Raw genomic sequence first — 13963 nt, 5'->3', positions numbered from 1 at the left:
GACCCGGCAAGCGCTCCAGACTTGGTGGCTGCGCCAATCGGGCAGTCCTCGAAGCGCCCCAGGACGTCTTCCCCGACGCCGACTGAGAAGGCTCCAAAGCAATCTAAGGTCGCGCCGCCCAGCGCCGAAAGTGCCGAAAGCCATCTCCTCCAAACTGCCAAAAGCTTTTCCCAGGATCAAAGCGACCGTTCCTACTATCTCCGGGTAACCATCTGACTTGTCCTTTATGTGGATTTGATTAACTGGGTGTAACCGATTGAATGCTGGCCTTTGCAGTGCTGCTACGTCAGGGACCTCTTCATACCAGTACCAGGACGAGGAAATGGAGGATGCGGTAACCTCCAACCCAGGTATAAACTCTTGCGATTTTGATTCTTGATCCTTTTAGGGTCGAGTGGTTCACTTGGGGTCGAATGTTCTGTCTCGCAGCTCCACCTAACATCATTGATCTTCCGGATGACGATGAAGATGTGGCTCCTAAGCCTAGGAAGAGCAAGAAGGTAACAGCTGGCAGGGTGACTCGGCAAGAACCAACTGCAACGCCTCCCGTCCGTCAAGCTGAAGACGCGGGCAGGGCCACTGTGACATTCGCTGCACCCTTGCCGAGTGGGCATCCCACGCGGTCGACCGCGCCTGTGGTTCCTTCAACTATCCAACTCCACAACATGGAGCTTCAAGCAGCCACACCTGGGTCGTCTGCACACTTTTTCACCAACTACCCCATCCCAGACAACCAGTCGGAAGCGGCTGCAGAAGCCATCCGACAGGCTGATATGATGATGGAGCGGGTGAAGATAGTGCACGAGAGCAGTCAGGCTGCCTACAACGCTAGTGCTGCCCTTCGGGCCAATGTCCAGGTGAGTAGACTTTCCGACTCTTTTTGTTCTCGAAAAATCTTCTTCTGCACAATCTCCTGTTGTTCGCGTCGAATTAGAGCACCCACTGGGTGTCGTTGTCGTTTTTGGTAGTTTTGCTCTTCCACTCGGTATGGGCGAGTGGGACCAGAACTGGTGGGGGCACGCTAAGTGCACCCACTAGGTGTAGTCCTCGAGACCGCGGTCGACTGCTGGCAGTCGACTGTGGTCTGAGTTCTTCTTTCTTGATGGCACAATTGTTCTTTCTCTCTCTTTTTTTACTCCTTGCACTCGACTCCGGCGGGCCGGTCGAGTCGGATCAGAACCGGTGGGGGCACACCAAGTGCACCCACTGTGTGTAGTCCCCGAGACCGCGGTCGACTGCTGGCAGTCGACTGGGGTCTGAACATCTTGTTGCCCCTTATTTAGGTTTTATTCACTCGAAAATGAACTGCCTTCGAACCTATCGATTGATCTGTCTCTTGCCCCCCTGCAGAAGCCTTGTACTCTTATCTCCAAGTTTGCCGAACTCGAAGAGAAGCAGAGGCAACTCAACTTAGACTTGGAATTGGCTCAGCAAAATCTGAAAAAAGCTCAAGACGAGGCCGCTGGTATGGAAGGTAACTGATTGCCGACTGAATTTCAATATATCTCTTTGATCTCTTCTTTGATTCGATTATTTCTTTTGCAGAGAAAATGAAGTTGGCTCTGGACAAGAAGGACTCGGACCTCGCCACCGCACAAAAAGCAGCCCAAGACAAAACTGCTCTTGCAGACAAGAAGCTTGCTTCAGTCGAAACGCTTGAAGGAGAGGTGAATAGACTGAAATCTTGTCTTAATGAAGCTAACCGCGAAGTGACCAGCCTGAAGAAGGACAAGGTCGTCCTGAACGAAAAGTTGGAGTCTGCGATCCGCAAGAGGAATGACACAGAAGCTTATCTGAGGACCCTCGCCAAGAAGCTTTATCTCGTGCTGGAAGGTATTTCTTTTAATCCGACTGTGTTGATGCTTGCAATTGGGTCTTGCTCGGTTGATGGACTGGCTTTTGGCTGCAGAACTCTGCCAAGACTTCGACGAAGAAACTGGAAGGGTCGAGACGGGTCTGGACCCTATCGCTTCTCCAGTCTGCGACGAAAGTGCGATGAACATGCTCTGACTGGAGTCCCGTATCGCCAGCGCCACAAGCTACCTCGCACGCCTAAAGGAGGTTGTCTCTCGAATCGACTCGACGCTTTGGCCGGGGGCGACGCTTCAAAATGATCTGGAATCTTTGATGACTCGTCTGAACGAGATCCCTGACCGAGTGCAAGAATGGAAGAAATCCTCCGCCCGGTGTGGTGCTGATGTGGCGCTGTCCTTGGTGCGAGTCCATTGCAAGGAGGCTCGTGAAGACAAGCTGGTTGCAATCAAAGTTGATAACACCAAAAAGCACGACTTCCAGTCCTTCATGGAGACTTTCATTGCTGCCGCCACTCGGATCGCTGATGGGATCGATCTGGACTCATTCGTGGAGCCTGCCAGCCCTCCTCCGACCGAGTGAACAATCTTATGAAACTTGGATACGCTTTAAATTTGCCTCGGAATGCCGAGTGGTTTCTGTAACCGTTAAACTCCTTCGGGCTTGGAGCCTGAGTACTTTTGATTTGCTGCTTGGAACCTTTTAGGATTTATTTGAATTTGGTTTATCTCCAAATGTGCTTGTGTTTGCCTCCGGATGGACTTTGCTCACTGCACCTCATCGCCCTTGTGGATAGGGATGAAGCGGACGTTGTATTTGTGCCGCAGCTCTGAAGGAGAAGGTTGCAGTCGACCTGCACCTCGTCGTCCTTGCGGATAGGGATGGAGCGGACGTTGTATTTGCGCCACGGCTCCGAAGGAGAAGGTTGCAGTCGACCTGCACCTCATCGTCCTTGCGGATAGGGATGGAGCGGACGTTGTATTTGCGCCGCGGCTCCGAAGGAGAAGGTTGCAGTCGACTTGCACCTCGTCGTCCTTGCGGATGGGGATGGGTCTCAAACTTAGGCGAGTGCTGGACTGCCGTTAAGCCTCTTAGTGAGAGAACTTAGGTGAGTGCTCGACTGCAGCTAAGCCCCCCGAGTGGGAGGATTGCTCTCCACTCGGTAGGATTTTTTTAAACTTAGGCGAGTGCTGGACTGCCGTTAAGTCTCTTAGTGAAAGAACTTAGGCGAGTGCTCGACTGCAGCTAAGCCCCCGAGTGGGAGGATTGCTCTCCACTCGGTAGGATTTTTCCAAACTTAGGCGAGTGCTGGACTGCCGTTAAGCCTCTTAGTGAGAGAACTTAGGCGAGTGCTCGACTGCAGCTAAGCCCCCGAGTGGGAGGATTGCTCTCCACTCGGTGGGATTTTTTCAAACTTAGACGAGTGTTGGACTACCGTTAAGTCTCTTAGTGAGAGAACTTAGGCGAGTGCTCGACTGCAGCTAAGCCCCTTGAGTGGGAGGATTGCTCTCCACTCGGTGGGATTTTTTCAAACTTAGGCGAGTGCTGGACTGCCGTTAAGCCTCTTAGTGAGAGAACTTAGGCGAGTGCTCGACTGCAGCTAAGCCCCCGAGTGGGAGGATTGCTCTCCACTCGGTGGGATTTTGTCAAACTTAGGCGAGTGCTCAACTGCCGTTAAGTCTCTTAGTAAGAGAACTTAGGCGAGTGCTCGACTGTAGCTAAGCCCTCGAGTGGGAGGGTTGCTCTCCACTCGGTAGGATTTTTTCAAACTTAGGCGAGTGCTGGACTGCCGTTAAGTCTCTTAGTAAGAGAACTTAGGCGAGTGCTTGACTGCAGCTAAGCCCCCGAGTGGGAGGGTTGCTCTCCACTCGGTAGGATTTTTCGGACTTAGGCGGAATGGATTCGCGACTAAGCCCACCCACTGGGGGATTTCAAAAGTAAATAAGAACAACACAATCGAATGAGAGAACCGTAAGCTCTTGTCTTTGATAAACGAATTACAAAAGGTGTTGCTTATTACATTTTATTCGAGCGAGTGTTTAAGTATAAAAGGGGCGGAGCAGCTCCGCGTTCCAAGCCCGTGGCTCGTCTTTCTGATGCTTGATATTGTAAAGATGATATGCTCCATTGTGGAGAACTTTGGTGACGATGAAGGGGCCTTCCCAAGTTGGAGCGAGCTTGTGTGGTTTCTGCTGATCCACTCGAAGAACCAAGTCTCCTTCTTGAAAGGCCCGACCCCTCACATTCCTGGCGTGGAATCGACGCAAGTCTTGCTGATAAATGGTCGAGCAGATCAAGGCCATCTCTCTTTCCTCCTCTAGGAGATCGACTAAATCTTGTCGGGCCTGCTCTGCTTCCGCTTCGGAGAAGAGTTCAACTTGGGGTGCATTGTGGAGCAAGTCACTTGGCAGAACAGCTTCGGCTCCATAAACTAAGAAGAAAGGAGTTCTTCCAGTCGACCGATTAGGAGTTGTCCTTAAGCCCCACAGAACTGATGAAAGTTCATCAACCCAAGAACCTGCTGCGTGTTTGAGATCACGCATTAGTCGGGGTTTCGGTCCTTTGAGAATTAGGCCATTGGCTCTTTCTGCTTGTCTGTTCGACTGCGGGTGAGCGACAGAAGCATAGTCGACTTGAGTGCCCTGAGAGGCGCAGAAAGCTCTGAACTCATCGGAATCGAAGTTCGACCCGTTGTCCATGATGATGTTGTGTGGGACTCCATATCTGAATGTCAATTCCCTGATAAAACTGACAGCGGTGCTAGCATCAAGGTTCTTGATAGGTTTGGCTTCGATCCATTTGGTAAACTTGTCGACGGCAACGAGCACGTGAGTGAAGCCACTTTTGCCGGTTCTCAGCAGTCCAACCATATCCAGTCCCCAAACAACGAAGGGCCAGACGAGGGGGATGGTCTTCAGGGCTGACGCTGGCTTGTGAGACATGTCGGAGTAAAGTTGACATCCTTCACATATGTCGACTATATCTTTCGCCATCTCATTTGCTCGTGGACAATAGAATCCAGCTCGATATGCTTTAGCCACGATGGCCCGAGAGGACGCATGGTGAACACAGGTCCCCGAGTGGATGTCATTGAGGATCATTCGACCTTCTTCTGGTGTTATGCACTTCTGACCGACTCCAGTCACACTTTCCCTGAACAGCTGCCCTCTTATCACAGTAAAAGCTTTGGATCGACAGACGATCTGTCGAGCTTCTTCTTCATCCTCTGGGAGCTCTTTCCTGAGGATGTACGCAATGTAGGGCACCGTCCAGTCGGGGGTAACGGCCAGAACCTCCATGATCAGGTCGACCACAGCTGGGACCTTGACTTCAGTCGGATCCGTGGCGCTCTTGGGTTGCCGGGGGTCTTCAGTGAAAGGGTCTTCCTGAACTATCGGCGTGTGAATATGCTCCAAGAACACATTGCTGGGAATGGCTTCTCTCTTGGAACCTATCTTTGCCAATTCATCGGCTGCTTGATTTTTCAATTGGGGATGTGGTGGAGTTCTAACCCTTCGAACTTCTTCTCAAGCTTTCTCACCACATTGCAGTAACCAGTCATGGCTGGACTTCTGACGTCCCACTCCTTCATCACTTGATTAACTACCAAATCTGAGTCGCCATAGACCATGAGGGGACGGACGCCGAGTGAGATGGCCATGCGCAACCCATACAAGAGTGCTTCATATTCTGCTTCATTGTTGGAGGAATCAAAATGAATCTGGAGGACATATCTGAGCTTGTCTCCTTGGGGGGATACCAGAACTACTCCAGCACCAGAACCATTCAACATCTTGGATCCGTCAAAGAACATGGTCCAGTGCTCAGAGTGAACTTGAGTCGGCAGTTGTTGTTCGATCCACTCGGCGAGGAAATCTGCTATTGCTTGGGACTTGATAGCTTTCTTTGCCTCAAACTTGATATCCAAGGGAAGGAGTTCAATCGCCCATTTTGCCACTCGACCAGTTGCATCTCTGTTGTGCAGAATCTCTGACAATGGAGCGTCATAGACGACTGTAACAGAGTGATCTGAGAAGTAGTGTGCAACCTTCTTCGTGGTCATGTAAATTCCATAGACAAGCTTCTGATAGTGAGGATATCTCTACTTTGACAGGGTCAAGACTTCAGAAATATAATAAACTGGGCGTTGGACTTTGTATGCTTTTCCTTCTTCTTCCCGCTCGACCGTAAGTACTGTACTGACGACTTGTCCAGTGGCTGCTATATAAAGCAATAGAGGCTCTTTGCTGACTGGAGTAGCAAGCACCGGCTGGGTGGAAAGCAGGGCTTTTAGCTCTGCAAATGTTGTATCAGCTTCTGGAGTCCAACGAAATTATCTGATTTCTTCATCAGTCGGTAAAGAGGCAGCGCCTTTTCATCGAGGCGAGAAATGAATCAACTTAGGGCGGCCAAGCAACCTGTGAGCTTCTGGACATCATGCACACACACAGGGCGCGCCTACTTTCTCTGGGTTAGCAATGATTCCTCGTTCGGAAACAAGAAAACCGAGTAACTTGTCGCTTGGAACTCCAAACGTGCACTTTGATGGATTGAGCTTGATATCATACCTTCGGAGGTTGGCAAAGGTTTCAGCGAGGTCGGGCAGCAGGTCGGAACCTTTACGTGACTTGACCACAATGTCATCCATGTATGCTTCCATATTCCGACTGATCTGAGTGAGCAGGCACTTCTGAATCATCCGCATAAATGTGGCTCCGGCATTCTTCAAGCCGAATGGCATTGTGACATAACAGAAGCACCCAAGCGGGGTGATAAAAGCTGTCTTTATTTTGTCGGGTTCGTACAGACGGATCTGGTGGTACCCGGAGTAGGCATCCAAAAAGGACAAACGCTCGCACCCAGCAGTCGAATCGACTATCTGATCGATGCGAGGGAGAGGGAAGTGATCTTTCGGGCAGGCCCGATTGATATGCTTGAAATTGATGCACATGCGGAGTGAGTCATCTTTCTTTGGGACCATGACAACATTGGCTAACCACTCGGAGTGGTAAATCTCTCGGATAAACTCAGCTGCCAAAAGCCGAGCCACCTCTTCGCCGATTGATTTTCTTTTCTGGACGGCAGACCGTCGAAGATGCTCTTTGACTGGTTTCACTTTCGGGTTGACTCACAAACGATGCTCAGCTAGTCCCCTGGGAACACCTGGCATGTCAGAAGGCTTCCATGCAAAGATGTCCCAGTTCTCACGGAGGAACTGGATGAGCGTTTCTTCCTATTTGGAGTCGAGTGTGGTCGAAATGTGGGTCGGAGCTGCATTGGGGTCCGTCGGGTGAATGTGAACAGACTTCGTCTCGCCAGACGACTGGAATGCTGAATCCGTGGCTAGCTTCTTGGCTCGCAGCAAGTCACTCGGGTCTGCATTTTTCTGGTATTCTTGCAATTCTACCACGGCCATCTGGGCATCGGCGATCTTTGAGCCCTTCTGGAAACACTCTTCCGCCTTTTTCCGATTACCAGAGACAGTGATCACTCCTCTGGGACCAGGCATCTTCAGTTTGAGGTACACGTAACAAGGTCGAGCCATGAATCATGCATAAGCTAGCCTGCCCAGAATTGCATGATACGCACTCTGAAAATCCACGACTTCAAACGTCAACTTTTCTTTGCGGTAATTTTTGGCATCACCGAAAACCACGTCAAGTGCAATCTGACCGAGGGACGCAGCCTTCTTGCCTGGGATGACCCCATGGAAACTCATATGGCTTTCACTAAGTCTGGACATCGGAATGCCCATTCCTTTCAATGTTTCTGCATACAGAATGTTCAGGCCACCGCCACCGTCCATCAGGACCTTTGTCAGTCGAGTGCTTTCGACCATCGGGTCGACCACCAGCGCTTGCCTCCCAGGGGTGGTGATGTGCGCTGGATGATCATACTGGTCAAACGTAATGGCAGTCTGCGACCATTTCAAGTAACTGGGTGTCGCCGGAGCGACCATGTTCACTTCTCTGTTGATGACTTTCAATCGACTCTTGTTTTCAACATCAGCAAAAATCATCAGAGTGGAATTCACGTGAGGATAACCATCATCATCTTCTCCTTCACTCTCAGCCTTGTCTGCCTTCTTCTCCTTTTCCTTGGGTTGTTTCTCTCGGAACTGCTGGATCAGGAGCCGACACTGTCGAGTGGTATGCTTTGGGTAAATGAAATTACCTTCTTCGTCTTTTTTGGTGTGGATATGGCACGGCAGATCCAACACGTCATTTCCATCTTGATCTTTTACTTTCTTGGGGTTCCACGGCCCTTTGGGATTCCCCTTGAACTTTCCTTGAACCACAGCCAAGGCCTCACCCGGAGCAGCTGGTTCGGCCTTGCGTTTTTGCTTCCGACTGGAGTTTCCTCCTCCGGCTTCGTGGGCGACTGCTTTGTGCTTTCCGCTCCACAGTCGCTCTTCCTCTTCACCATTGGCATACTTGGTGGCAATTTCCATCATCCGAGTCAGAGTCATGTTTCTTGTCCGACCGAATTTCAGATTCAACTCCCGGTACCTGACGCCTTCCTTGAAAGCACAAATTTCCTAATGATCAGACACATCTTCCACCGTGTGGTGCAGGGTGATCCACCTCTGGATATAATCTCTTAAAGTTTCATTCGGTTTTTGGACGCAACACTGTAATTCTGTCAAACCTGCTGGCCGTTTGCAAGTTCCCTCAAACGTTCTGACAAACACTCGGGCGAGATCTTCCCAAGTATAGATGCTGCCAGGTGCCAACTGATTCAGCCACGCTCTAGCCGAGCCCTCCAACATCAGAGGAAGGTGTTTCATGGCCACCTCATCATTGCCGCCACCAATCTGGACAGCCACTCGGTAGTCTTCGAGCCAGGTGTCAGGCTTGGACTCTCCGGTGAACTTACTGACTCCAGTCGCCAACCTGAAGTTGGGGGGAATCACTGCAGCTCTGATAGCTCTGCTGAAGCACTCTGGGCCAGAGACATGCACCCTATTGCTGGTTTGCGGGCATCTGTCATGGCCATCTCCGTGAGCTCTGTTTCTGTCGACCAAGCCCTGCACGAGAATAGATCTTGCATCAAAGCCTGGCTCCCTGGGGTCGACTGGAATACCTCTTCTGACGCTGTTAGGGCGTCTGTCTTCATGTGGCCGCGGCACGCATGACCCACTCCTTGGAGGAGGCGTGGGCACTCGACGGCGACCATCGCGATCGGCTCGATGATCATACTACTCCTGGTTTCTGTACTGATCACGCTGCTCTCCACGTCCCTCACGCCTCGGGGCGATCTCGGGCTGTGGGCCGACTGGACCGTATCTGCGACCACATATCTGCTATGGATCCTATCCCACGACTGAGACACGGCCGTATTCTGCTCTCCTGCTGCCCGGAGCAAGGCCCTGATCTGCGCCAGACCTCAGCCAGCTTCTGACTGGGAAGGTTGAATCGACTCTGCTATTTGGGCAGCAGCTGCTAGGTTTTGGATCGGTGTTCGGTATACCTGAGCCGAAGGTGGAAAAAGCTGGCGTCGGCTGGACTCAGGAGCACGTTCACGAGCGTGATCGTCGAGTGCGCGCTGGAGGTTCTCCAGTCGAGTGCGCTCAGCCAGATTGGCCAGGCGAGCCTGCTCCAAGGCCTGGGTCTCGGGTGTATCTCCAACTATAGGAGTATGCAGGGCATCCATGTTTCGGCGACGAAGTTCTTCTCTCTGCTGCGAGGAGAGAGGCTCGGGGCGGTACTCCTCGTGAACGCGCGACGGACCTCCGTTCCCGTCACCTCCGTCTTCACGATCGAAGCCAGGAGGGCCGCGTGGTCCATTGACCACCAGGACTTCCGCTGCCGATTCGTTGCTGTCGCACTCGGATGCAGTCTCTACGGAGCCAGTCGATAGATCGAACAGGCTGTAGAGAGACTCGTCGGGCTCGATCGCCGCGACTTGAGGGGTGGCGGACTGGCGGGCCACCGCATGCTTCACCCACCGTTGAAGTCTCGACCGGCCGGTGCGCTTGCTCCGGCGGGTCGCACGGAGGGAGAAAGCCGTTGGAGTCGACTGGTACTGGGTCGACGGTTGCTGCAGGAGGACGCCGCGGACGCACGCGTGAAAGTGCGTCGCCCCGCAGGCGGGGAGCGCGTACGTCGAGTGGTGCCTCCTGAAGCCAAGCGGAGTCGTCGGCGACAAACACGAGCGCGCCGAGACGGATCTCGCGGCCCTCAGCCAAACCTCCGCCTGGAATCATGGTGATGGGGATCGGAAAAAATTGCAACTTCTCCAATAAGTCGCTAAGACACCTGCCCCAAGGTGGGCGCCAACTGTCGTGGATCTAAGACTGACAGTAGAATGGGGGGTAAGTATGAGGAGGCAAGATCCTAACTATGAAGAAGTTGTACATGCGAGTTTTACGAGTTCAGGCCCTTCTCGGAGGAAGTAACAGCCCTACGTCTCGGTGCTCTGAGGCGGTCGACTGGATTATACGTGTGTGTGTGTGAGTTTACAAAATATGCCAACCCCTGTCTCAGAGGAGGGGGTGACTTATATAGAGTGCGGCAGGACCCCAGCTCCCCTCCGTTACACAGGATTCAATGTTCATAATGCTATGGTTTAAGTCCTGACCATTGCAGAGTGGAGGGTTCCTCATCTTCTGGTGGTCAAGTGTCTTCAAGGTGGTCGAAGTGAGTGCATCTCCACGGTCGAGTGGTTGATGGTTTCTCTTTGACTGTTTCTAATTCTTTGTAGAGATGTCCTTGGGGAGGGTAAGTTGGACAGGTCCATGACCCTACCCTAGGTACATAGCTTCATCACCGGGTACGGCGCCTTGCGAGCCATGGCGAGAGGGAAGGGTCCCTCTGCGGCGAGAGAGACGGCGGATGTGTGTTGTCTTTCTACTTGGGCGTTGGTCGGGCTCACTTGCCACACTCTGTTGCAAGCAGGTCCTCGTCATGCTCGTGTGTGCCTCATCCCTAGATGGCTGTTTCGCTGTAGTCTTCGGCTAGGACAAGCTTCGAGCTTTGTTTTCCTGTATTTTTTTTGAGCTTGTGCGACCCGTTGAGTTGTAAGCCTCCTAGAGTGTCCCCTTGTATCGTTTGGTCGTGGGGTGTGTGTGTGTTTGTATTTCTTGGCCGGTTGATGGCTTTGTTAATTCAAAGCCGGGCTCTTCGCGAGCCTTCGTTCTAAAAATAAATAAAACCGAACCTACTTACTAGGGTTCAGCTAAACCAGTTTGGAGGATCTGCTTCAGAAGACGCGGGTATGCATCTACATACTTTTACTGAGCTTTCTGACACAGCTTACATAAAAGATATTGATCTCAATGCAGTAAAATTTATGCTTAATCATTTTTAATTAAGAGGAAAGGCTAACATTACCTATTTTCTGCTTACAAAACCATGCATCTACATGCTAATATTACATGTTTCAAGCAGGAGGACCGGAAGCCACTAGCGCTTATGTGGGAACGTATTAAAGAAGTTGTTAAGAATTGTACTAACCATGACATGAAAGAATGGTTAATTATTCATGTTTTTATAAAACTTTAAATCTTTTATCAAAGAACATGCTTGACACTGTCGCAGGAGGAACGATCATGGGAAAACAAGTTGCTGAAGCAAAGAAATTCCTAGATGATATGCAAGAAAATCATGATCAGTGGCATGTTGAAATCTTCAAATGATGCATGTTATCAAGTGGGTGCATGTTTTATGTAGCAGCTGTAAACATACATGAAAGCTATTGCCTGGTATCACAAGAAACAAGTGAGAATAACGAAGGCTTATTGATATTAAAAAATAATAAAAATTTCACAATCAGGTGCTGGAAGCCTCGAACCATAGTGAGCCCTGTGTATTCAAGAAATTAAATGGCTTTTGAAAATGACAACATCAATTATCATGGTAAAATACGTAAATTCATCTCCTTGTACTACAATGTTTCGTGCTAATATGGCAAAGCATAGTTAATAAAGAAGGCGCAAATTAGTCACGGCGTTGTTCTGACCAAAGGCCTCATTTAGCTGGACAAATCCCATGATAAATACTCATTTAGTATAGGGGGAAAAGCAGCAGGTACCTTCTAGGCTTCAACTGATGGGCATAAACTTGATTCCATGACTACCCTATCACCAAATCCAAAAGAAAAAACAAGAAAAGGACGTACTAGTTATCTACAGGTAGGCAGTCGGGCCCGTCGCACTGCGGCCGCCTGACGTCGGCATGAACGCCAGCACCAGGAGCATCACCAGCATTGCCACTGGCACCAGCATCAGCATCGACGGAGGCGGAGGCAGCGGTGGCAGGACGAGCGGGAGGATCACCAGCGACGCGGTGACGAACATGAGCAGGAGGAATGAAAAGTACTTGCCGAAGAAGCTATCGCTGCAGCTGCAACGACTGGGATCCTCCTCCGTGCTGTACCGTGCTTTCTGCTCGGACGGCAGAACCATGGGCAGGGGCGATGACGACGACGTGCTTCCGGCGGCTCGTGCCCCGCCTCTGCCGCTCTCCATGTCGTCGGCTGGCGTGGATGCGTTGCACTTGAGGCCACTGTTGATCAGTTCTTGGATGTCCTCCGACTCGGAAGACTCATTTCTTGCGCTCAAGAACATGAGGAGCTAGCATGGAATTTGATACCTCTGTCTGCTCTTTCCGTGACGATCGAGTCTTCTTAAAGTGCAAGATAGGGCAGTGGTAGAGCTTTGAGTCGAAGCAGCTTTGGTAGCTCAGAATTCTCGCTGAATCAGATCAGATCTGGCAATCTACAAATCCTGTGGATTGTTGCGAAAAAGGATATCTTATCAGCATGTGAAGCAATCAAGCTACTCCCTCTGTAAACTAATATAAGAGCATTTAGATCACTATTTTAGTTATCTAAACACTTTTATATTAGTTTACAGAGGGAGTACTCAGTAACCAGTCTTTTCCTTGCGTAAGCTTTACGTGTATACCTAGCTAGAGGTTCCGTTTTACTACATTTCAAGAAGAAAACTCTGTAAAGCCATAGAAAAAGGGAGGACAACATCATAAAGTAGACAAAATGGCATTCCTTGTTCTTTCAGAAAAGGGACCCGGCCAGCCCCTAAATTTTCCTACGAGTAAACAGGGCGAAATGATTACCCCAAAGACCAGTTCCCAACTAACACAACCATTACTAATTACATCTAGTATCTGGGAAAGAATCCCTAACTATATAGGTAGGACAAAAATAGCAATCAAATATATACTCATTACTAATTCATCCGTGAGTCCCCGAGTAGTACAATCCAAGCATGCAATTACTGATTACGAGCTTTCGCGCACATGTGTATGTATGTAAGCAAGGTACGTACACACCGACAAAAATAGATATACCATCACATGCATAGGCAGATGTCAACGTAAAAATCGAAGCATGTGTATGTCTACCTGGTGAAACCGATGGCACATCAGCTAGCATCTTTTCCTGGGCATCAAGCTTGGTATGCACATCGGCAGTGCTCCAGCACCGACCGGGACTTCTACGATCGCTGGTTCATGGACTGGGAGATGCAGACAGGCAGATGAGAGCAGGAAGAAAAAGAACGAAGGCGGGGAAAGGGAGGGCTGGATGCAGTGCATCCAGCCGGAGGCCAGGGGTAGTACTAGTCGTCATGGCGTCGCATGCAAGTTGTGGCGATGGTGGGGGAGTATTATAAGCAGGGGGGGATGGAAAGGAAGGGGGGTTCGTCTCCCCTGGCCTCGTACGTATTTCTCGCTGCCCTCTTTTTCAATTTCTATGCAGCTGCCCCCACCCCGCTCGGCGGCCTTGGTCGGGGAGCTCGTACGATCCACTCAGGTGCCAGCAGCGCGGCATTGTTAATCGCAGCGGAAATCTAGGGCCGTCGATCGATCGGTAGTGATGCTACTTTGTTTATGGTTTTAGCGGAATCTTGACTGTCTGGCCGCGTCCCTCATTGCGGAAAATACTTCTCTCTTTTTTCTTTGGTTGGTCCTACGTGTCACTCTGATTTGCAGCTGTAGATTTTTCTTGGTGCAAATTCATATATGAAAGGAGCTTTCAATGATATAATTTTTAAAGTATTGTACATCTCATGTCTTATTAACCTTATCAATATTTAAAGGCGGTCTTGAAAAACACATTAAGCCCTATGTAGATGAAAGGGGAGTATGTTATTTCTCATCTAATAGTAAATACGCATGTGCAACACACGTTA

At 50.4% G+C, this 13963-nt stretch overlaps 1 protein-coding gene across 1 annotated transcript; it reads right to left on the bottom strand.

Moving 5' to 3' along the window:
- Positions 1–11100: 11100 nt before the first annotated feature.
- On the bottom strand, positions 11101–13410 carry LOC123185517 (protein AUXIN-REGULATED GENE INVOLVED IN ORGAN SIZE). Its single transcript, XM_044597390.1, has 2 exons — positions 13176–13410; positions 11101–12538 (listed from the first exon to the last, which is right to left on the bottom strand). The coding sequence occupies exon 2, from the start codon at positions 12377–12379 to the stop codon at positions 11939–11941; it is 441 nt and encodes a 146-aa protein (XP_044453325.1). The 5' UTR covers positions 12380–12538; positions 13176–13410; the 3' UTR covers positions 11101–11938.
- Positions 13411–13963: the final 553 nt, after the last annotated feature.

This window comes from Triticum aestivum, chromosome 2A (genome assembly GCF_018294505.1).
Source record: "Triticum aestivum cultivar Chinese Spring chromosome 2A, IWGSC CS RefSeq v2.1, whole genome shotgun sequence".
NCBI lineage: Eukaryota > Viridiplantae > Streptophyta > Magnoliopsida > Poales > Poaceae > Triticum > Triticum aestivum.
Note: the sequence above shows the minus strand (reverse complement) of the source record. Positions and strands in the feature narration are given on the sequence as shown.